Raw genomic sequence first — 23,078 nt, forward strand, 5'->3', positions numbered from 1 at the left:
GGTGAGTGTCACGAGGATGGAGCCAGGCTCTTCTCAGTGACAACCAACGGTAATGGGTTTGAACTGGAACACAAGAGGTTCCACTTAAATTTGAGAAGAAACTTCTTCTCAGTGAGGGTAATAGAGCACTGGAACAGGCTGCCCAGGGAGGTTGTGGAGTCTCCTTCTCTGGAGACATTCAAAAACCACCTGGACACGTTCCTGTGTAACCTCATCTGGGTGTTCCTGCTCCGGCAGGGGGATTGGACTGGATGATCTTTTGAAGGTCCCTTCCAATCCCTAACATTCTGTGATTCTGTAACTTAATGTGGTATCATGTTAGAAATGGAATTACAAGTATTCCTGTTGATATATTGCAGCAGTACAAATGAAAACAGAAGATCCTCTGACTGGGGTCTCACTCCACCTGCTAAAAAGGAAAGTCTGAATGTTTGGAAATTATAAATATTATATGGGGGAAATGACACATGACAGGTACATGACTTACTTCTGAAAGATGCATGGAAAAGAGAATTGATTACTTTTCCATCTGTTTCATAATAATCAGAATTGGCCATAATTTAAGTTAAATATATCAAGTGAGGATTTAAGTTACAAAGAGTTAATAAGACTGGCAATGTATTAAATACTAATTTATTATTTCAACATGTGAAAATTATCACTTATTTAGCTTGCATAATTAATCAGATGTTGAAATCAAACAGGTGGTCAAAAAGTACAAACCACTAAGTTATCTAGAGCACCATAATTGATATTAACTTTATAGGGGATCCAGGCAGGAGTGAAAACCACTTCTCACTCCACTCCCAGTGCAGACACCCATCCCCTTCTATCCCAAGCAGCTGCCCAAACTCTTTGCCACAAGACCAGCTCTTCACATATGATGGACATTAAACAAAGGGGACATACAAACAACTTCTGCACTTTTTTACTACACTGGTGCCAGCGCTGGGGCCTGATCCTGCCCAGCAGCTACAGGCCAGTAGCTGGGCCAGGTGGCTTTCTGTGGACAAGGCTGTGTCAGGCACGGGAAGGTGGGCCAAGAGATGAGAGGGAGAACCACGCAAAGCATGTACTGTCTTTAGGCCAAGTTGATGCCAGGACAATCAATAATACAAAGCAATAAGCACAAGACTTCTTCGAGGGGAACTGGAGGCAGCACATCTTCCAGGGGAGCAAAACACTCTAGCAGTGATTGAGGGCTTGAGATGGGAAGCAAGTGAGAGCCTATGTCCTGAGGACATTCTTCAATATATTTAAGATGATACTAAAAGCAATATAACGCCAGGACAAATAAGAGCCCGAGGTAGGAGGAAATGAATACAAAACTCAGCTCAGCTACAACAGGGATGGCTTAAAGCTGAAATGTAACTCACAAAGCACCAGCTGCGAAACCAGATCAAAGAAGAGAAAGATGATGAATGATATAGAAATAGGAGGGACTGAGAAGATGCCTGTTGATTTGAGTGTAACATATAAGCATTAAAGGCAAAGTTCTCCAATCTGTAATCACAAATCCCTGATAGGGAATAAAGAGGGTAGAAACTGCAGCTCTGTTTCTGTTCTGGTACATTCAGTGCTCCCAGATTCCCTTTACTATGGAGAGAAGGAGAGTATGAGGCACTGAGGCATTTTTATCCCTGCGGATCTAATAGTAATTTTTCATCCAGGCATCTCTGAGCTATCAAACTGTAATTAGCAGTGACTGATAGTGGAGGAAATCAGTGCCTGAAGCGCTGAACAATACTGACCCGTCACCACACCCAGCTGCAGCCTGGGGAAACACCACTGATGGAAAAAAGCAGTGAGAAGCATCCAAAAGTACAGTCCCAGCAGAAGGGGGACACACGGCAGGTTCGGGAGAAGCAAGGGAGGGGGACAGAGAAAAAACATTTCTCAATACTGACCTGTTTCAAGGTTTCCAGTGCTTGAGGAAACATGTCTTGACTGTACTGCAGTTTGCCCACTCGCATCAGCTGGACAGCTCTCAGTGGATGGAAACCAGGATAATACAGTCTGCAGAGAAAAAGGAGGAAAATGTGTCACTGTCAGCTCTCACCTTCACAGTCACTGCCTCTGCGGAGAGCTATTAGGGTGGGACTGCAAAGTCATTGTGAATGTTAATAAGGTACTCAGAGAAAATTAGCTGCACTACTGAGAAGCATGAAATACTGAGGGGAATTATCAAATTATTACTCTCCATCTCAGAGGAACGACTTTAACATTATCCTGTTAGAAAGTGATGGAAGTGGGATTATTTCATTTGCTACTGTTGGATAATACAATAGAATTTACTGTACTTAGTGTTGCAAACAGAGGTCATTCACAATCTCAAGTCTCTGGAGAGGTATAATTTTAAGAGGAAGTGTCAGCAGGGAACCCAGTCCTGGATCCTCCAAGATGAAGGAGAAGGACTGCAGGTAAAGCAGGTAGGTAACACTGAGGCCACTGTTTCTGAGGGTTTGCTTGCTGTTCTCTGTTGCAGAAAGAACTGATGCTGCACATCCAAGGAAACATCTCAGACTTGGCTTGTGCATCTAGACATGGTATCTACTAGTGTGAGGATATACTCCCATTCTTATTTAATTTCACAGAAGCAAAAGTTTTCCATCAATCTAATGGGAGATAAAAACAGAACTATGCTCACTATTTTTTTTTTCTAGGAAGTAGATGGAGAGCAATGTCATCATTAATTCCTCTCAAAATGCTCTGGAAATGCCCATGCTTTCACGGTGACCACTCCATATTTCCAAAGCCTGCTGGCCTTTGGCTCACAACACCCGGATCTCACCCCAGCCCTGTGTCCTGGATGTGGAGAGTGTGGCATCCTGAAAGAGCAACCTGGGGGCTGCAGAAAGCCATGGATGTCACTTGCCTGGAACTGGCCAGCAGGAAACATGAGGTGAAGGGACACACCTAGAGGTTAAGTCACCTGCAAAACATCTCAGGTCTTTTTTGACTAACCATACAAAAAAAAGTGTGAAAACCTTCGGTGTGACTTGCCAAAGACAAAGACCCTATTTGGTCAAACAGCATTTTATTTCCCCAAGTACACCAGTGGTGTGCTTGAAGAGTGTCTAAAAAAATACAAAATTTGTCACAACTGCAGGAAGAAGAGCTAATAAGCTTCCCAAAATCTACTCTTTGAAGATTTTTTTTTTTTTTCTGTTTATGCCAAACTTATGATCATCAAACTTCAGGGGACTTGCTAATAAATGATATCACTGCAGTCAGAAAGACACTTAAATCTGCATGGGTGTGATTAAAGGCATGCTAAGACATTAAATGATGTAAATTTGTACAATGTATAGAAATCTTCTGATAAGTTTGCATGCAAACGAGTGACTTATCTTTCTCCATTATTTTTCACTAATGAAAATGCAAATGCTATTAAATACAAGAAATTGTTTAAATGGCAGTGTATCTGGCTGTCCTTACAAATCTCAAATGAAGATGTGTAAACATCATGGAAAATGTTTTCACACCCATAAACCCCTCTTCTGCTGATCCCACGCAGTTTCAGTGAAGACATACAGGAACACATGGGAAGCCTGCCTGGCAGGATCTCAGGAGCAACAGCTCTTGATGTGCCAAAGCCTCTCACGAAGCAGCAGAAACCAGCTCCTCAAAGGGAATAATCACCCTGAATTGCCACAACCACCACCTGTTCAGACCCCTTGTGGGCTGCAGTTTAAAGAAGCTGGAGAGCCAGCAAACAAGAGAGAAGAAAAATTACAGCACTTATCTCAGTCCAAAATGACTACTCAGGAACTTTAAGGATCTGGTTAAACAAACACTGGAAAATTATTAGTAGGTTTATTTCTAGATTTTGTTTCTGGTTATTATATCAATTAACATGGTACTACTAGTGAAATAGGGAGAAAATGCAACTAGGTCAGAGATTTTGGTGTGAATTCGTGAAGAGTAATAGAAAGTGCACCGCTAACACGCCACAAATGGGAGTAGTGAGCACATGCACAACTTTGTAAAAATTGCCAGAAAAATATGCCTTTTTGATTGCGTGCTTCTGCCCTCAGCTGTGACTGCTTCAAAGGGAAGCCTAAAGAGGTCATTCCCTCTCCTCTGGGCCACTGAAATGCCAATATGCCTGGGACAAGGATCATGACCACAAGAAAAGGAGCCAGGGAGGCAAAGACTTTTGCATGAGATGGTAAGTCATCTTTGCAGCACCCACTAGACTGTTTCTGCTGTATCCTGACAGCTCTGATTCTTTCCCCACTGCTCCTGCATGGCCTCTTCACATCTTCTTCATTCCATACCTTTACCTTTCATCCTTTCAACCATCTTTTTAATGTCTCCCCTTTTCTACTCCCTCCTGAGTAACCAGCCCTGTCCAAAATATTAGCACAAATGGGGAACTTGGGTCCTGCCTTCCCTGGCAGCTCACGTAGACAAATGCAGGCCATGCTTTAGTTCAACAACGTGGTGCCTGCTAAACCTCACACCGGTCCATCAGAATTCAGAATCTGCCTCTCCAGGCAAAAAGGTTTCTTTCTATACATCACACATTCACCTGCAGCCAATGAAGATTTAGGATTGCAGTACATGTGACACCATAGAAAACAGGCAGCAATTTAGCAATGTCAGGTACTCGGCCCAGAGTACCAGCCATAAACTAAAAGAAGTGAAAATTTAAGGTGAGGACACAGAAGGAGTAAGTGTGAAACAAAGAGCCTTGTGCTCATAAATATTTACAAAGCTGTTTTAAAGCTGATTTATGCTCTGATCTTATGCATGTACATAGTTACATTTTGCAAGCCTTAAAACTGACAACTGAAAAAACTGTTTATTATAATATTCTGGAATAAATCTATTAAACTATTGGAACATCTTTTGTGGAAGCACATCCATTGAGTGAGTTTACTAGAGAAATCCAGGCAGCTTGCAGCTCTTCTGGGAAATGTCTAAGTGGGAAAAATGCTGCTGGCTTCTTCCAGGCATCCCTAGGATTCAGTATTATTAAAAAACTGGCATGGTATAAAGAAGTAAGAAGCAGTGTCAGGTATTTGTGAGCCAGTTTATTATCCCCACACATTTCTCTGAACAAAACAAAGTGGATAAATTTAAGAATAAGGAAGACATTTACCAGCCAAGGAACTGATATCTAAAGACTGTCAACATGAGACTAAGACAACTATGAGAAATACATGCTGTAAAACATGTTGCAGCTTGGGAAGACTACAATTTCAATCTGAAAAGGATTTTATGAGATTTACCAAGGCCTGAGGGATGGCAAGTGGAACAGTAACATACTGAAAGCTGAAATAAAGATAGTTCTGTGGAGTGATGTTTCCTGGCCCTTGGCTCTGGTCAATGCCCAGTAGTCCACTTGCAAAGAGAGATTAAACAATAAAAGAACTAACAAGTGAGGCTGCACTGTAGACAAGAGAACTTGAGGAGACTGAGAAGGATCTGTACATTTTGTACTACATCCTATGCTTGTATAAGACAGCACAGCTTTGTTCGCACCTGTGACCAACAGCATCCATGCTGGCTCACCCCTCCAGCCTGCCCTCCTGCCTATGGACTGGTCCCCCATGGTCGGTGTCACTTGCCTTCTCCTGCCTCCTAGAGGTTGCTGATAAAGATGTTACACACGCCAAGTCCCAAGACAGACCCCTGCAGTCCTCTACTGTCACCATCATCCAACAGGGTATAACACAACAGCCAGGACCCATACTCTGCAAAGCAACAGCTGCTTCTAATACACTGTGAGATCAATAGTTTCTATTTGTAATTCAGCCACAAGCTTTGTCTTGATTAACTCCCAGAGCAGTCACTGATCATATACTTTACAAAGAAAAAAAAATTTTTCTTCATTCTATATATTACCTCTGAATCTCTCCAAGCAATCCCTTGTTTTCTGATGTAAAGGACAATGTAAAAAGGCAACCCTATGACAAATTTTAGTCAGTTTCTTCTGTTTCTTTATATTGAAGTTCCATTAATTCCACTTAACTTATCTCCCATTGCAGGGTAAATAATCAGAGCTTTTGTGTTCTCTTATGAATTAAAGCCTAGTACTAAAAAACCAAACCAAACCAAACCAAAACAAGAAACAAACACAAAACCCAAAACAAAACAAAAAAAAAAAACCCCAAAACTGTGCAAAATCACTGCCTTTTCTAATGCCTCATATTTTAAAATAAATAGGCGCCTACCATTGCCTGTAAATCAGTCTGTGGGGTTAACATTTGCACTGTTGTCTCAAGACTGATGTAATTAGAAGCAGGCAGGATTTATAAAACCTGAAATAAAGATTTAAAGTGGAAATGTTACAAGGCTCTGTAATATGATGACATGTAAAAAGTGATGCTATACATAACCGTAAATTGGTTTGCAGTACCTTTTAGTGCAAGTAAATATGACAGCATAAAAGACAGAAAGCAGATTTAGGAGCTGCAGCAACAGAGAAGGAATTAAGAGGCCCCTGGGCTTCAGGAAAGGTGGTGAGTGGAATGCAAAGGGGACAGCATCAGCCTCATGACACAAACATACTAGCTACAGCTGGTAGAAATGTTCAGCACAAACATAGTGCCCAATAAGTTCAACCTTCTTTTCTTTCTCTGACTCATTCTTGATTTCTGACCTCCCTAGTATTTGAGTACATTCAGTGAACTTCAGCTGAGGAATTAATTTTGTTGTCCAGTTATTTGTTTCTGTATTACTCAGGGATGTGAGACTGGTCATCTACTTGCCGTGATATTATTTCTACTCCTAGGCTGAGGTGATCAATGGGTTCTATATATATGGGAATTTGTGAGAAACATTTTTAGGACAAATTTAAGGACAAATTATAATTTGTGCTAAAAAGTATGAAACATTTGGTATCTATCAACATTTCCAGGGAGGAACCAGTTATTTTAAGAATAGTCAAAGAAATCATGTGTCTCAAGAGCATAAGATAGGTAAACAAACTGTGTTCATTTAGGAACTCACAGATCTTAATTCCAAAGGTGCTGCAGCTGTTCAGTCTGGTCTCCTACACAGAATTTCACCTAGCAATTCCTGCTCCAAAACCACCAATTTGAGGCTGAAATAGTGCTTAACAAGCAATGCCTTATTTATAGAAAACAATCTTAAGCAGCTTTTTACATAATTTGCTCAATATTAGTATTTTTTAATAAGCACAAGCCCTGCGCAGGAGTTTTGCCTGGGATGTAACCAGGTTACAGAGTTATTTTTGGAGGAAATGGGAACATGTCACTGAAACTGGACTAAGTGAATCTGTTTTGCATGCTATATATTACAAGTCTAGTTGGAACTGTAAAATTTCTAAGGGCAATATATCTATACTAGCTTCTGTATAACCTTTAGGGGTTGCTTTGAAAGCCTTCAAAAAAGTACTGGCCTGGCTTTCATGTTAATAGTATGTTTTTTCTTGGAATAATAACAGCGTTAACCTGTTATGCTTTCTGCCTTTTCTTTCTCTCTCTTTCTCCCTCTCTTCCTTTTGTTCTGTTAACAACTTCCTATTTGCCATGGATGACCAGATAAGTTTAAATCAGTTCAGTACCCTACAACTTCCCTTATACTTTCTGCAGCAGCCATGTCATTTTTGGAGTAGCAGATTAAGTCCGCTACTTGTGGCAGACCTGATATATTCCAGCTGTCCTGAAATGTTTATTGCCCGTTTTATCTCCCCATCACCATGTCTCACTGAGATGATCAAAGTATCAGTGAACAGCTAAATGCTGGCAACATCTTTTTCTATTTTTTCCCAGATTGGACCTCTGTTACTTGGATTTTGGGATCAGCTCCTCAGCACAAGCATGGAGAGTTTCCTGGAAGTAACTGCTATTGCACAGCCCTTAAAACATTACAAAAAACCTTTATCAGTAATGAGAAATCATTATTATAAGTAGAAACTCTATACTGGAAAACCTCTTACAAACTACAGCAGGAAAAGTGGACTATCTGTTACATTGAAGCATTATTTACCCCTAAGCGACTTACTCTGCTTCTGGTTTAATCACACAAATAGCATAAATTCTGCATAATTTCCGAGCCAGCCGGGGTCTGATATCAGTAGAGATGTGTAGAACTAACACCTCTGACCAGAGTTCACTTGGAAGTCTCCATGCTCTTATAATATATTCTGGCTGTACATTTTTGCAGTCTGATTTACATGTGCTTTCTATCTGTATTATTGCTCTATTGGCAAAATGTTTCGTATCCAAATACTGAAATTTTCACCAATGACCACAATTCATGTACAAGCTTCATCATAGTAAGCACTAAAGAGCACGGCATGACAGCCTTTGTCCTTCACAGATAAGACACAGAGGCCCAAGCAAATAAATGGTTTGTCCAATGTTACATGAGAAAATCTCTGGGAAAACCAAGAATTGAACCTAGATGTCATCATGACTTTAGAATGTTTTTTTGGTTCATGCAGAGCCTGGTTCTTGTGTCTATGTTGTCTTGTCGTCTTGTCTGACTCTGCCAATCCAAATTAAAGTAAATGTAGTTTTGTACGTAGCTCAGTGTATTTTGCAATTTTTATATCTATAGATATATATATTTATATATATATATATATATATATTTTTTTTTAAATTCTCTCCTCACTCAAGAAAAGTCTGGTTATTTCAGTGAAATAAATACCTCTGGAAACAGTTCAGGATTTAGGTCTGTGAAATTACGGCTCAAAATATTTTTTCATCACATCTGCATCTCATACTGTTCCATTACTATTTGTTTCAGCACTTTATCTGATGTGATCAAATAAGCAGCCACACTTCTTAAATCAATGGAACACTCAAGAAATGTTAGCTATCCATCTCAGAAATAATTTCTCTCTGTGTGCTGATCATTCTGCCGTATTCCTTACAGTGATAATTTATGTCACATTAAAATGGATATTGTTCCAGATGCTGGCTCTGTCAAGATTTGAATGATAACTTTAATAAAATGATGAAGTGGTATAAACTGCAATTTTCATCTTGGCTCTTGAACTATCCAACCCATCCACTTAAAATGCTGACACTGTCTGTTTGAACTGTCCACTTCAAATGTTCTGTCTTCTGCTGTTAAGAGATGTTAAGGAAAGAAAGAGTGCTCAATCTGGCATGGAAATAGGAAAATATTTTCTGTAGATTGACCCTGTGTCTTGGCTGATCTTCAAAACATCTTGTAGCTCTTGGCTTTTTTGTCATGAGCTCACCATCTTTACAGCTAAAGGTGGTAGGATGGACTGGCACTGCAGATAGGAACACACTATCTTAGTCCTTGCATAACCAGAAAAGTAAGAAATTAGGGTCAAGAGTTTAGTGCAAGGGATTTATAAAAAGATTTTAAAAGCCATATAGAGTATATTGGAAGAATGCCAGAAAACACAAGAAGTGTAGGAAAGAAAGCAAAGGAAGGATAGGAAAGCTAGTTAAAGAAAACACGCATGGAAACAGAAGTAAAATATAGAAAGAAAATATAGTCTAGAGACACTATAAATTGTGACAAAGACCTTAGTGTCACCTTCACCTCCAGCAGCAAACCTGTGACTAGCTGTTGATGTTAAGAAAAATGGTCCAGTCTCAGTATCTCGTGCATGCGAGCGTGTGTGGTGTGTGTGTGTGTGTGTGTGTGTGTGTGTGTGTGTAAGCACAGGCTGTACAAGGAAGGACGTGGCTGGTAGTACTGACATGTTCACTGCAAAATGTCTTCTCTTTACTCACCAGCATCTCAGATCGCCTCCAAAGTCTGTTGTAATGCAAAAGACTGATAGCACGTGAGTTGGATCACTGGTTTAAGCAATAGTATCAAACTTCCTTTTTCCCTTTTCTATTGCATCTCCAGGTAATTCTCCAGAGAAACTGAACTGTCAGGTGCAGTGCAACGACTCTCGCTCTTTAGAGAGATGATTACAAATACCAGTTTCAGACAGGATGGCTCAAATCTGGAGAGACATAGTCACATAGTCATTTTTCCTTCCAGCAGGTGTGGGTCAGAAAAGAATCAAAGCAGCATGTTCTTTGGCTAGATTTCTGTCACCTTCCACTTCTGGAGACTAGATAGTTTGGTTTGGTTTTCTTCTCCCCACCCCCGCCTCTTGTTGTTGTTGTTGTTGCTTGCTTGTTTGTTCTGGTTTTTGTTTGTTTTTTGTTTTGTTTTGTTTTTCTTTGTACATACAGGTCACTGTTTCAGTAAGCATTTACCTAAACAGTGATGGGTTCTGAAGTAACCCACATTTTTTGGGAAACAAATCTTGAAGTTATAATGGATATTCCTGTGAAAACATTAGCTCTGCGAACAGTATGGTCAAAAAAGCAAAACAAATATTAGGATATTTTTGGGAAAAGAAAACAAATAAGTGCTGTAAAAATACATCACATCCCTATACGTTGGGTATTGCATGTAATTCTGATTCTGTCTTCTCAGAAGAGTTCAGTAGAAAGGTATAGACAAGGATGATGAGGACAGTTAGAGGCAGCGCAATGAAGGAATAAATAAAAACATCAAGAGGAGCCTGCAAAAGAAATAGTTGTGGAAGGACTTGACAATGGATCTATGAAATCACAGTCTGCATGGAAAAGGCAAATGCAGAATGATCATCTCTCACAATACCCAGAATATATCAGACAAAACCAATAACTGGAGGGCTCAGAACAAATACTTTCTGTCTCACACAGACAGTAATTGTACTGTTATACAGTATACCTAGGTGCAGCTGAATTTTTATCAAAAAGCAAATGGATAGCCAAGTTCAGTTTCATATTTTCTTCTTCCATGACTACATAATTTGGCATGTGACAGCCATCCTGTGATCACCAAACCTTCTGTCTGCTACTTCCAAACAATAAGCTTACAGCTTAGAACAGGTAGAACACTGTGAAAGAACTCACGGGAATCTCCCTCTTGTTTTGATATCCTCCCAAATGTGCCTTTTTCTTACCCACTTTCTTATCCACCTTATTATTTTTGTGCAAGTGACCAACAAGAATGACTTTGATTCTCTAATACTCCATTACATTCTTCATTAAAGCTTAGCTCTGTGGTATTTTACTTCATTTAGATTATATTGTCTTACAAAAATAGTCTTGCAAGATTATTTTTAGCAAATCTACACTCTTCAGAATTTGACCTATATCTTTGAGGTGATGGCCCCTAGTTCCCCCTTCTAAAGTACTATGGTTCTTATTCTTCAATCATTTGGTGCCACCTCTGATGTGAGGATGCTCTTTGAGCACCACTTTTACTTTGGAAGTGCAGTATACCATGTCCATAGCTAATAGTGAAGCTAAACAAATACATAAAGGGCTTTACTCTGCATTCCTTTAGGAAAATAGTCCTTTTTGCTTTATGATATCTTGTGTCATCATTGTTCCCTGAGTAAACACCTTCTTGTTTGCAGTAACTACCACTGTGGCATTGTGTTTATCAACAGGGTTCGTGCTAATAGCAATATAGGAGTTACAGAAAAAAGTAAGACCAAAGTTCTCTCCTTTCCCCCCCACCATCACAGTCATCCCAACAGCAGACATGTGATGCACCTCAGTGTGTGGAGGCCTCTGATTTGGTTCAGTAGCTGTTGAACATAGTGACATTAAGCTCCATGTCCTGCCATGGCTGGCTGGCTCATCCTCTCATTTTTGATCACTCAACTTCCTTCCAGATTTACCTCTTTTACAACTTCTTTTGCTTTCGCCCACAGTATTGTCACCTTTCAAAATTTGTTAGGCCTGTGCTTTACCAGCTGCCATTTCAGTTTTCCTTGCTTCTTGGATACTTACTATCAATAACAATAGCAACAGTAACAGATGAAGCATTTACAAAATTTAGTGAGATTCTTATGCATAAGCTGTTACCAGCATGTCTGAACAGGAACTCCATTGCCTGATGTCAGATATCTCATTTAGATATCTCACCTTACTCCTCGTGTCTCAGCTTTTCCTTCTTTAAGATGAGAACAGTGATCTACTCAGTGGAGCTGATACAAGGCTGAATTCAACTGTGTTTGTGAAGAGCTTTGAGAGCTCAATAGGAAGATTCTGTAGAAGTTAAAAATATTAGCATAAATTCTGGACAGAATTACAAGTACTTGGTAAGCTACACAGTTAAAATGTGACAGCTAAACAAGACCATCTGTCTGAACTGGAGAACACTTAACTTCTATCCAGTTGCTCAGCTGGATAGAAAATTTCTTGCATGACCCAAAAGGCATGTAAATTGCTCCAGAGTTTCCTAGGAAATAAAACAATCTGGAAGAAAGAGGAGGGGAGAAGCAGCATTCTTTAGAGAAAAAAGGAGACCTGCTATGAACTTTATGAACAGCAATCACAAGCAATAATCTCTGCCAGGCTGTAAAGTGCTGCCTGAAATGCTGGCTGAATATAAAGGAGAGATTTTTTTCAGGCAACACCACTATACCTCTTCATGGCATGGGAAATGGTGTGCAATACTTCAAAAGACCAAGGCATGCTTGAATTCTCTGTAATTGAAAGTAGCATGTTCACTGAGCAAGCATTTTTCAAGCAATGCCATGTTTGCTGTACACCTTGATTAATGAGCATCGTTGTGCCTTGGCAGAACAGGCAGGGGGTAAAAAAAATTCAAGAGAAGATTGCTTGAGGAGGAAGTAGATCCATGAAATGAATATTTCAGTTCATATAAAGTAAAGCAAATTTTCAGTTTTCATGCTTTGTGTGGTACATTGTCTCAGTCACTACATTAGTCTGTGAGCTACTGTCTCCAATGGCTAAATGTATATTACAGATAGCAGAACATCTCAAGGCACTTTGTACTGATGTAAACCAGCACAATAGCACTGATTTTAATGTTTGATGTATAGACTGCCATAGTCATATCACCTTTTGCTAGCACATGGAACACGATGCTTCTAAGAAATATAAAACAATGTTATTGTCAGCATTACTGAATCAAACCCAAATTTCCAGAACATGGCTTAGAATGCATAGTATTTTTTTAAAAAAGCTCAAAATTATTTATGTTCTCAGTCCACTGTCTTGTAATCATATGTTTTTGTTCTAAAAGATTCTGAGGTCTAGCAAAATCATAACTAGCTATAGTTATGTGGCCCAGCCACTTGGAGCTTTTAAAAGGTGTGTGAGGCAGAAGGATAACAGACTCTCCAACAGGTGATTTGTGTCAAATTTCCTCAGTATGAGGTTTTGGATTGTGCTTCTAGATTGGGTCATTAGAGGTCTGTGTCTTGATGTGACCTGGATATATTTCCATAGGCAAGATAAGGGATGGACAATTCATGTAAGCTAAAGTGCAATGCATTCAGAGAACTACTGAATACATCTCTTCAGTGGAGACAGGAACAAATAGTTCCTAGACTGAAAATACAGGCCATGGTAAACAGGAATTCAGTTCCCAAAGGATTAGCTGTTTTTTCTCCCACTTAGTGGATACTACATAATAATACATGAAGGGTTTGTTGGAAGGATAATATTTTCTTCAATAATGGGAAATCCAGCCCTTGTGAAGACAGCCATGGAACAGCAGCCACCTCTCTGGGCCACACCACACATGCAGTAGCTGAACCTGACACTGAAGAATATGGCATGAGCCCATCAGAAAACAAACAAACAAAACCCTGGAAGCTGCACAGAGAATCCTGTGAAGTTACTTGACAGGGATCTGCTCATTCCAGCCCTTGCAATGGTATGTGTGTGGGCAGCACTGGAGGCACAGACATTCCAAGTCCAACCTCCTTTGCTTTCAGGCTGCAAGTAGACATCCCATTGATGCAGCACACTTCTGACAACAATCCTCTGAAACCATGTGATAAATGTTTACTTTGCACCCTGTTCACTGAGGGCAGCAGGCGCAAAAGGAGAGCTACAACTGCACCATTACGCCTAAAACACATGAATGGCTAAAATTACGAAACCATGAGCAGTCACTGTTCTCTCTCAGCCAATTTTGTGGAGGCAATCAGCACATTGATTTATGGATGAGTGGAAGAGAGGAAAGGAGCAAAGGAAACACATATGGACTGTATCAAGTACCATTTTTTCTATCAAACATTAGTTGTGTCCCACTGAGCTAGAGAAGGACTCTCTAATACTTGGCCCACAGTTCCCAGTAGACAATCTCTGCACAGTGAGACAAGGTTCACAGTTCTAGCTCAGAAATTACAGCCAGCACATTGGGAAGAGTCAAGCAAGATGTTGTGCAAGGGCAGCAGAGCTGTCACGGTAATGGATCTATGTGTCTTGGATTACAATATCATCCTGTGTCCCAGGTTATACCCCTCTGTCAGCTAAAACCCTATGGCACAATATTTACTATTGGTTTCCCATTACACATACCAGCTGTGTCTGAGGCAGAACACCCAGTCTATCTCACAAGTCATTATTTTTAACAGTAAGAAGAAATTACCTTTTTTCCCCCTCTTCTCAGATACTTGTCTGTTGTTTTCTTCTCTGCTTTCCTCTTCTAGCTTTTGTATTTTTCTTTCCTAGTTTCTCTATCCTTATGCTTATATACCATTCTTTCACTATTCTCTATCCCACCAAGTTGCTTTTTCCTTCTTACCTTCTCTTGACATCTTTTTATTCATAATTTTCTATTTTTCCACTCCTGGGTCCTGTCTACCTACACATAACCAAAGTGGCATGTCCTGTGGAGGATCATTGCTCAGTTGGATGGGCTACATGCAAGATACACGTCTTTGATGCAACTGTTAGACCACTAACAGCTGTTTCAAAGGAAACTACCTATACACACTGAAAATTACACGTTAAGACATGCAATGGTGTACTGTGCATAAAGGCTCAGGAAACTACCCATTGATCTATGGTATGTTCATTAATCTCTGAAGCCTAAAGGGCATTTTTCTAAATTGATACAGGAGGCAGCCAGGAAATATGTCAATACTCTTTTGTGAGGCACAGGAAAACAACATTCGAAGTCTTTGCTATTAAATATGAATCCATGGCATGAAGCAGGCATCAAAATCTAAAATGGCATCTATTTGCCTTGAGCGAAAACAAAATGTCTTGGCTACATCTGATTTTGAGAAGTAGCACAATGGGACCTGACCATTTGATGGTCAAGTTGTGATGTCTCTGAAATATGGCTTAGATATTTTTTGGCTTTCATGGCACCCATTCAGAGGATTTTTGTACCACTTCCAGTTTGTATTTCATGCTGGACAAGATGTATCTCAATAGAGTGCAGAAAAAGACCTCTGGTAGGTGACAGGTTCTCTCCCAAAAAAATGGAGATCTTTCCTGGAGTCACCTTGCAGATGCACACCATGGCACTGCAAGCTTTTGTAATAAAAAGGACTTCCTTCCTTCCTTCCTTCCTTCCTTCCTTCCTTCCTTCCTTCCTTCCTTCCTTCTTCCCTCCCTCCCTCCCTCCCTTCCTCTCTCCCTTCCTCCCTTCCTTCCTCCCTTCCTTCCTTCCTCCCTCCCTCCCTTCCTTCCTTCCTTCCTCCCTCCCTCCCTCCCTCCCTCCCTTCCGTCCTCCCTCCCTTCCTCCCTTCCTTCCTTCCTCCCTCCCTCTCTTTCTCTCCTCATGATGGTACATCAGATAATGTTCTGGGTCCACTTCCTCCCCATTTTCATAAGACTCTGTCAAACTTTAACTCGCATGAAGGACCATTTCTTAGAAAGGGCTCAGCTAATTGCTTACTGGCTTTCTGCGGATTTTTTTGGCAAAAACTATGACATACCTTATCACAGTCCTTGATATTCAGGGCAGTTCTTTACATTGTGCCTTATCAGAAAAACAGCTGATCAGAGTTGTACCTTCATAGAAGAAGCTATACCACTCAGTTCTAGCCCCTACTTGGTTAGTGCCACCATCAACTGCTGTCCTTAGCCCTGAATCATCACATCTGCTCTCATCCAGATCCGCTACTGACAGGCAACAGGGTTGACATGTTGTTCACTGAGCTCCTGCTTTGACTTTTCTGAGCAGCTTTGCCACATGACCATTTTAGCTCTTCCAGGCATGTTCTAGATCCCATCCTAAAGCTGACTGACCACTGCCTTGGTGTTTAGGCCATGATTTTGAGATCTAACTTCCCTTCTCCTCAGAAAGTACCTGGACTACTGTGGCTTTTTGTTTGTTTGTTTGTTTGTTTGTTTTGGTTTTTGTTTGTTTTGGTTTGTTTTTTTTAAATAAATCTGATTTTAAATTTAAAAATAGTAATTACCTGAAAAAGAAACACGAAGATATGCACTTCTAGATCAGTCTTTTTAACAGTGCACTTCCAGAACAGAGGTAGGAACAAAGCCCACTTTTGAACACAGACTCATCTAGCTACAACACAGCAGAAAGTCTGGATAGTTCACCCATGTAAGTGATTATTTTTATACGTTGCTATAAAGTACAAATAATGCTAAACATGCAAGTAAGGTTTTGCAAAATACATGTAATTTTTCATTGCTGGTTTGAGGCCTGATATAGTAGATGTGTTAAAACTGTAAAGTATTATCTTCTCCATGACATTTGATTACGAATAGAGAGGAGCCGAGGGAAATTTTGCTGTGCATGGCAGTACACTGACAGCATGAAAACTACTGTGTAGTAGAAGTATTTCCACCCTGACATAAGTAGCTTTAAAATTAATACATGCAGATATGCAGATTGCCTTAGCATTTAAAAATATGAGCCCAGACATTAAATCTAACCATACCACAAATTTTTGTTTTCCTACATGATAGAACGTAGAACAAGCCATTTCATACAGTATGTCATACAATATTATACAACACAGAAGACATAGAATTTTAAGCCAGTTTCATGTGAAGAAATATTTGTATCTGAAAACAACCACTGAAAAGGCTATCTCTGCCTCAACAGAGAAGTAATAATTGGAGAGATTACTGGGTTACAGAGTAGAGGAATGCCTTGGTTTGTCTCCACTCCAGAGCACATACACTCACCTCTTATTTTGCTCTCTTTCAGCAGCCTTGTCTTCTTCTTTTGGGAACAGCCAAGCCTCTTCTGAACCCTCCACCACTAAGTCTCCTTTAGCTTTTAACATGACTTAGCCACCCCAAAGTCTCCTTCACTGAACATCTTTCCCGTGTCTGTGCCTGCAAAGGGCTGCTGACAAATCACCAACCTCCACAGCCACCAGGGTTCTCAAGGACATCACTCACGTACAGAGCAGGGTACCAAACCCGAGACACGAGCTTGGTGCACTGGACCAAACTGCTTCCATCACATACTCTCATTGCCAATGCTTTTGTAGTGTGATCCTACAAGGTAAATCTTCCTTTTTAAAAGCAGTGAATGACCATTTATGTGAAGAATAGATTCCATACATCAGAGCAGTGAAGAAACTGATGGCAATTCAGCATTTAATACCTGTAGAGCAGCATACCCAGTGTGTCTTTGTCACCCAGTAACCATACCACAACATTGTTATTGATTACCTCATTGTGTGAGTATTACAATATCTCATTCAATTTTAACACTTTATGTAGAACTTCATGATCTCCAACAAATGTCTCTACCTTACAGATAAGGTCAATAACTCAAAACAGATTAAAGAAAATTTACACATACTTTAAAGAAAGAGTATTTAGTCAAACCTCAGTTCTACACTTGCCAGTGTATGTGGGACTATCCCAATGAGCCTTGAGTTGACTGGGTTAGAAATTATGACTGCAACATGAAACAATGTTCAGATTACAATTTCAAATTTTCAGCATTTATAATATGTGGGCAATCGCCCTGATTTTTAGGAGGAATTTGGAAATAACTGCAATTCTTGGGGAGACATAATTCTTCTGCATAACACCAGAGTTAGACAGCTTGTCTATCTATAGACTTTCAAGGCTAATTGGAATTTGTTAAAGGTGTGAATTCAAAGTAATCACTTCAGTCATGTTGTAGATGCTGTCATTGAAAACTGCTGCAGAGTTATTTCATATTTAGCCTGATTATTTTTCAATGAACATGTAATTATCCTCTCTTCAGAATAATATTTGATGCTTTGTGTATGAGTTGCTCTAAGTGGACAGGAGGTAGCTAGAAAACTGGCTAATGTGGAGGAAAAAAAGTCCTTTCAGATACTAGACAAAATAGGGGAAGGTGCAAACTATATAAAAGAGTATATGTTACATTGCTATGTTAATAAGCTGGTTTGTGGTACATTTTGATCCAAAATTGAGAGTACAAAAAATATAATTTATGAAGCATTAATCAGAAGTGGCATATTGTGCTTAATGTACTAGCAAACGCTAAGCTACCAACAAACACACTATTAGTTGCTATAGTAATTCTAGTCTCCACCTATGGCTTACAAATTGTTAAGGGTTATGATGAATTTTGTCCTTTACAAAATGTGTGCTTTCCCATAATTGTGTTTGCTGCACAATCCCCATGCGCATACTGCACAGATCACACAGTGTCTAATCAGATCCAAATATCTGATTTGAATTTTTATTGAATGCTGACCTTTCCAATATACGTTTCATTTGTGTTTGCATCTAATATATATCTCACGATCTCAAATATTCCACTCTGCTTGTGTTTAAACAGAAGGCAGCATGAAAGCAATTGACTAAGAAAAGTGGAAGCAGATCAAAAAGAATAAAAGATTTCAAAGCAAAGTACAGTAGTTAATTATTGCAAGCCTAAAAACAGGGAGCAATTCTCCCATGTGTATAAGGGCCAGTACAGGTCCTGTACATCAATTAGGCCCACTTAAAGCACATCTTAAAGGCTTAGACAGGATTTATGTGGTGCATAAGCCTGGGGCTGGCTGGCTGCATGTGAATTTCATCCTCTATGAATACACCTGTCAAGATAGCTGGAATCTGAACATTAAGGAGTTTGTTAGCAAATCAAAATCAAAATTCTCAGACATCGTCACTTCAATTGTATTTGTCACCTTTTCCTTTCTCATGGCAAAACAAAGTGGTTACATGCACCAAGCAAGTGCAAGCAACTGCAGCCACAGTACTAAATTTTCTCATTTAAGCTGCTCTGAAGAGGAAGATGGATGGTAGTCTCTGAAGAAAAAGATTGTTTCTCTCTCTTGGTCTCTTTAAAGGAAGAGGTTTTAGTGCTACTCAATAAAATTCATTTCTGTGTCAGGAAACGCAGGGCAGGACAAGTACTGTACTAAGCTCCCAAGATACACGAGCCTTCGATTACCTGTTTTGTTCACATAAATTTAAGACTTTAAATGCATGATTAAATTGCATTGTATATGGAGTTGGAATATGATCCCTGATGAGCAATTATTTAGGATTAATAGATTCTTAGTAATTACAGGTTTCTTCATTCCTTTACATTTCTGCATTAGTCACCATTTCTAGGGAAGGTAGAATCCTGAAATCTGGAACCTCTACTTATCCCCAGAATTTGACAGAAAACCTTATTTTAATTTGAGACATGAGACATTTTGACAAGTGTTCAATTACTTAGATCCATGCTAAATTATGAAATAAAGGAACACCTACTGGAATTATTTTCCTCACAATTCCTGGTGAAAAGCCACAGGTACTTCGGGTGGAGAGTTTGCACTGAAAGAACTACAGAATTCAGAGTTCGCATTCTACTGGACTTTCTCCTATTGGATTCTGTCTGATCTATTAATGATACCAGATTTGAGATTTTTTTTTTTCCTGAGCATTTTTCTCTGTATCTTCTCATGTTTCCTCTCATGCTAAATTGCCAGAATATCACTATTGCCTCATTTAAATCCCTCTTAGGTAATCCCATATTCTGCAGTACGTGAAGAACCTTTTCCCACCCTAGAAATCCTCTAATCACCCTGACACTGAATTTTTTTGGGGGTACATTGTATTCTGTCCATCTATCTTTCAGTGTGTGTTCTGAGGTCATTTCATGTCTTTGTACTGTACGTCACACTTCATCTTCTAAGCATTTGAGCACAAATTCCATTTCTATTCAGGAAAGCATTTAAAGTAAGTGCTTAAGCGTCTGCTTAGTTGACTTCCATGGGCCTGATGCACGTGTCTAAATCCTTTACAGAGCTACCTACGCTTAGTTCTAAACAGTTAACAAATAATCAGTTCTGTTACTATGCTTGAATGTGCTGTTAGAAAACTTTGACCTGACAGTGAGAGTAGGACTTATCCCAACAGTATGTTCATGCTGTCAGCTCACAGGCGTCTAACTTCAGATGCCTGGATGGGAAGCTTAATTTTTCCAGGTTCCCAGTACGGCCAGTGCAGAGAAAAGGGCTCCTTGAGAAGTAAATTCGGAATACCTAACTCACTCTGCTGAATATCCCCCATCATTAATAATTCAAGATCACCTTATGATCTCAGTTTTCTGTCAGGTTGGCTCAGACTCCTAACTGTGGGGCAATTTGTGCCACACTTGGATTGTCCACATTAAAATGAGGACAAAAAATGATTGCTTTTGCTTGTAATTTACTAATCTTTGACACATACAGGAAGCTTCAGGACACTGCATTTTTATAGGTACAACACACTTCCAAACAAAGAAGCCACCTAACTGCAAACCTCTTCCTATAAGTATGTTGAATGTGCAAACTTCATCAATGATTGCATTTAATAAATGCTGTAGCAGTAAATGTCTATAGACTAAAAGCACAATTCTCAAAGGACCACAGCTTCTAATTTCTTTGGAAAACAGACACAATCTACACCATGAAAAATTTAATTGCACTTTAATTACCAGTCAGCTGAATAGCATGAGATATGTGTGCCTCCATTTTTTAATAGCTTCTGCCACTTCCAGCAAATTGTCGAAAGAAATAATGAATGCTTTGAGCATTCTTTCTGTGTGCTTCTACCAAAATTAAAAAAAAATAAGTAAAAAATTCAAAATGAAGATTCAAATTCTCCTGGATCAGCCATAATCCAGGAGGAACACTAGCAATAATGAATATGGATACCTAAACGCAGCTGCAGTGCTCACATCATTGGCAAGGTAATACAAAATTTGTCTGTTTGGTCAAGTTCTGCTACATTAAACTGATAAAAAGCTCTTGGCTGGCTGACTCAAGGTTGCTTCTTTGTTTTATAAGGTCAGAGCTTTAGCATTTGAAAAATATTTTGTATATTGCAATATTTACCTCATTTCCTTCTATAGAGATGATGTAATCATTCAGAAATAGCACAGAATATTGCATATATAGAGAAACCCTTATGAATAAAAACATGCCAGCATTTTGAAGGATTTAATTAAGTAGATGTAAAACCAATGAAAAATGTTAGGCTGGATACAGTACAATGTAGCCTGGCTCTTATACCACACCCCACATACAGTGGCATCTGAACAGCATACAAAATGACAATATGTTGACAAAGTCTCTGCAGTGCTTAAATCTTCTCATAATTGAAAACACACTCACAATAAAAAGGGCTTTCTGCTAAGGGTTACAGGGAAACAGGCAAACAAGTATGTCTTCATTTTGACCTCAATGTCTTTTGTTCATGCTGACCTCAAGCAAAGGAAAGCTTCCTAGGTATAAAACTATGGCTGAATTATTTAATTCAATATATACTGTTGGAGAATTAGCAAAAACAGAAAGTGTGTGATAGGGAGAAATTGTCTATCTGTGCTCACAGAAAGAGGATGGAAGGAAAATGTATACGTGAAGCTTTGTGTTCCTTACTATAACAGGACACATGCATTAGGTACAAATGAACAGTAGTTACAAAAATAAATATCCCTCTGGGGATGAAGAAATTTCATCTTTGGTAAATCTGTATTGGGCACAGTAACATGAACAGTTTATTATTATTATTACTACTGGTACTACTACTCCTAGTATAATGTTTTCTGTTTTTAAGGGATGAGTTAAATAGTTAAACAGTCACACAGTGCTGCTTACTGTGATAAATCCTCATGCTGCTTTGCTGAAAAGATACATCACACAAGAAAACATTTGGCCTCTAAAGATACAGTACTGCCAAAGCTGAAATATCAAAATGCTCCCACTTTGTAATCAAATCAGGAATCAATATTATACTGAAAGTGTAAATGAGGCAGGAACAGGTATTTTCATTAGCAAACCACAGAGAAGAGTAAAGATCTTGAAAGGAACACCGTATTTTCTCCATATTCCTTGTGCTGTATTATCTTATGTAGCATTTCAAATGTCCTGTTGTGATGAACAGTAATAACGAGAACCAGGAAAAAAGGACATCTTTAACTATGGATAAAGCACCTATTAAAGCACAGTTATCCAACGTGACGATCCAGTAGATAAGGAACATTCACTGGAAGCAAGTAATTTTGAATTGCATCTTGCATGTTTATATGTATTCAAAGCCCTCAAGTTTCTCCTGCAATTATTATCAGAAAGACAGAGCACGAAATAAAGAAAACCTGCTATATTTTTTTTCTATGTTTTTATTTTTCTTTTATTTTCTTTCTTTTTTTTTTTTTTTTTTTTTTTTTTAAATTTTCCTGACAGGTATGACATGCGGGCATCTTAATATCAGAATATTATTTTTATTTTTAAAAATAAGAACCTGGAAAGCCCCGATGTTTCAGTTGCATTTTAAAGTCTGATTAGAGGTTATAGGGAGGTTAATATTAGTCATCACTTTCTTACTGTTGTGCTCCTTTATTCCCATAGGTTTTCCATAAACAGCATGAATTTGCATAGGCAATACAGCATTGAAGGAAGAGATTAGAGCATGTGTAGCTGAAGAACTGCTACATGAAAAGTCAGAAACATTAGCTGGTGTAGCACAAATGTTTCTTAAAGGATTTGCATGAGAGAATAATACTCTTCCTGAGCATTTGCTCTATTTCCTCTGTCCAGGATGACTAATCACAAAAGCACTGGTTTTAAATCAGTTAGCAGAGCTGAAACCCAGTGAAATGTGTCAAAAGTAGATGAATTTAACCTTGCAGTATTCAAGGAATGGAAACTATACCCTGAGGCACATTAGAGAAGTACATGGATAGTAATTATCTAAAAGGAGATAACCAACGTGGATTTAGAAAGGCAAGAGCCTCCCTAACTAATCTACTTGACCTTTATCATGAGGCTAAAGACAAGGCTGATAATAGGCTCTGCAAATAAAAGAGTGTGTTTGTATTTTCAGGAGGTCATGTGGGCATACACAACAAATAGATGAAAGGGGTGAAAAGAAAATAGATTTATAAAGAAC

General features: G+C 39.1%; 1 protein-coding gene across 7 annotated transcripts in view; it reads right to left on the minus strand.

Moving 5' to 3' along the window:
* SMYD3 (SET and MYND domain containing 3) overlaps positions 1–23,078 on the minus strand; it is a 406,076-nt gene that overhangs the window by 12,711 nt on the left and 370,287 nt on the right. For all 7 annotated transcript variants that reach the window (XM_065057918.1, XM_065057916.1, XM_065057920.1 and 4 more), the window contains one exon: positions 1,908–2,016. In XM_065057918.1, the coding sequence (XP_064913990.1) occupies positions 1,908–2,016 (109 nt within the window). The remainder of the gene's footprint in view (positions 1–1,907; positions 2,017–23,078) is intronic.

This window comes from Columba livia, chromosome 3 (genome assembly GCF_036013475.1).
Source record: "Columba livia isolate bColLiv1 breed racing homer chromosome 3, bColLiv1.pat.W.v2, whole genome shotgun sequence".
Classification (NCBI taxonomy): domain Eukaryota; kingdom Metazoa; phylum Chordata; class Aves; order Columbiformes; family Columbidae; genus Columba; species Columba livia.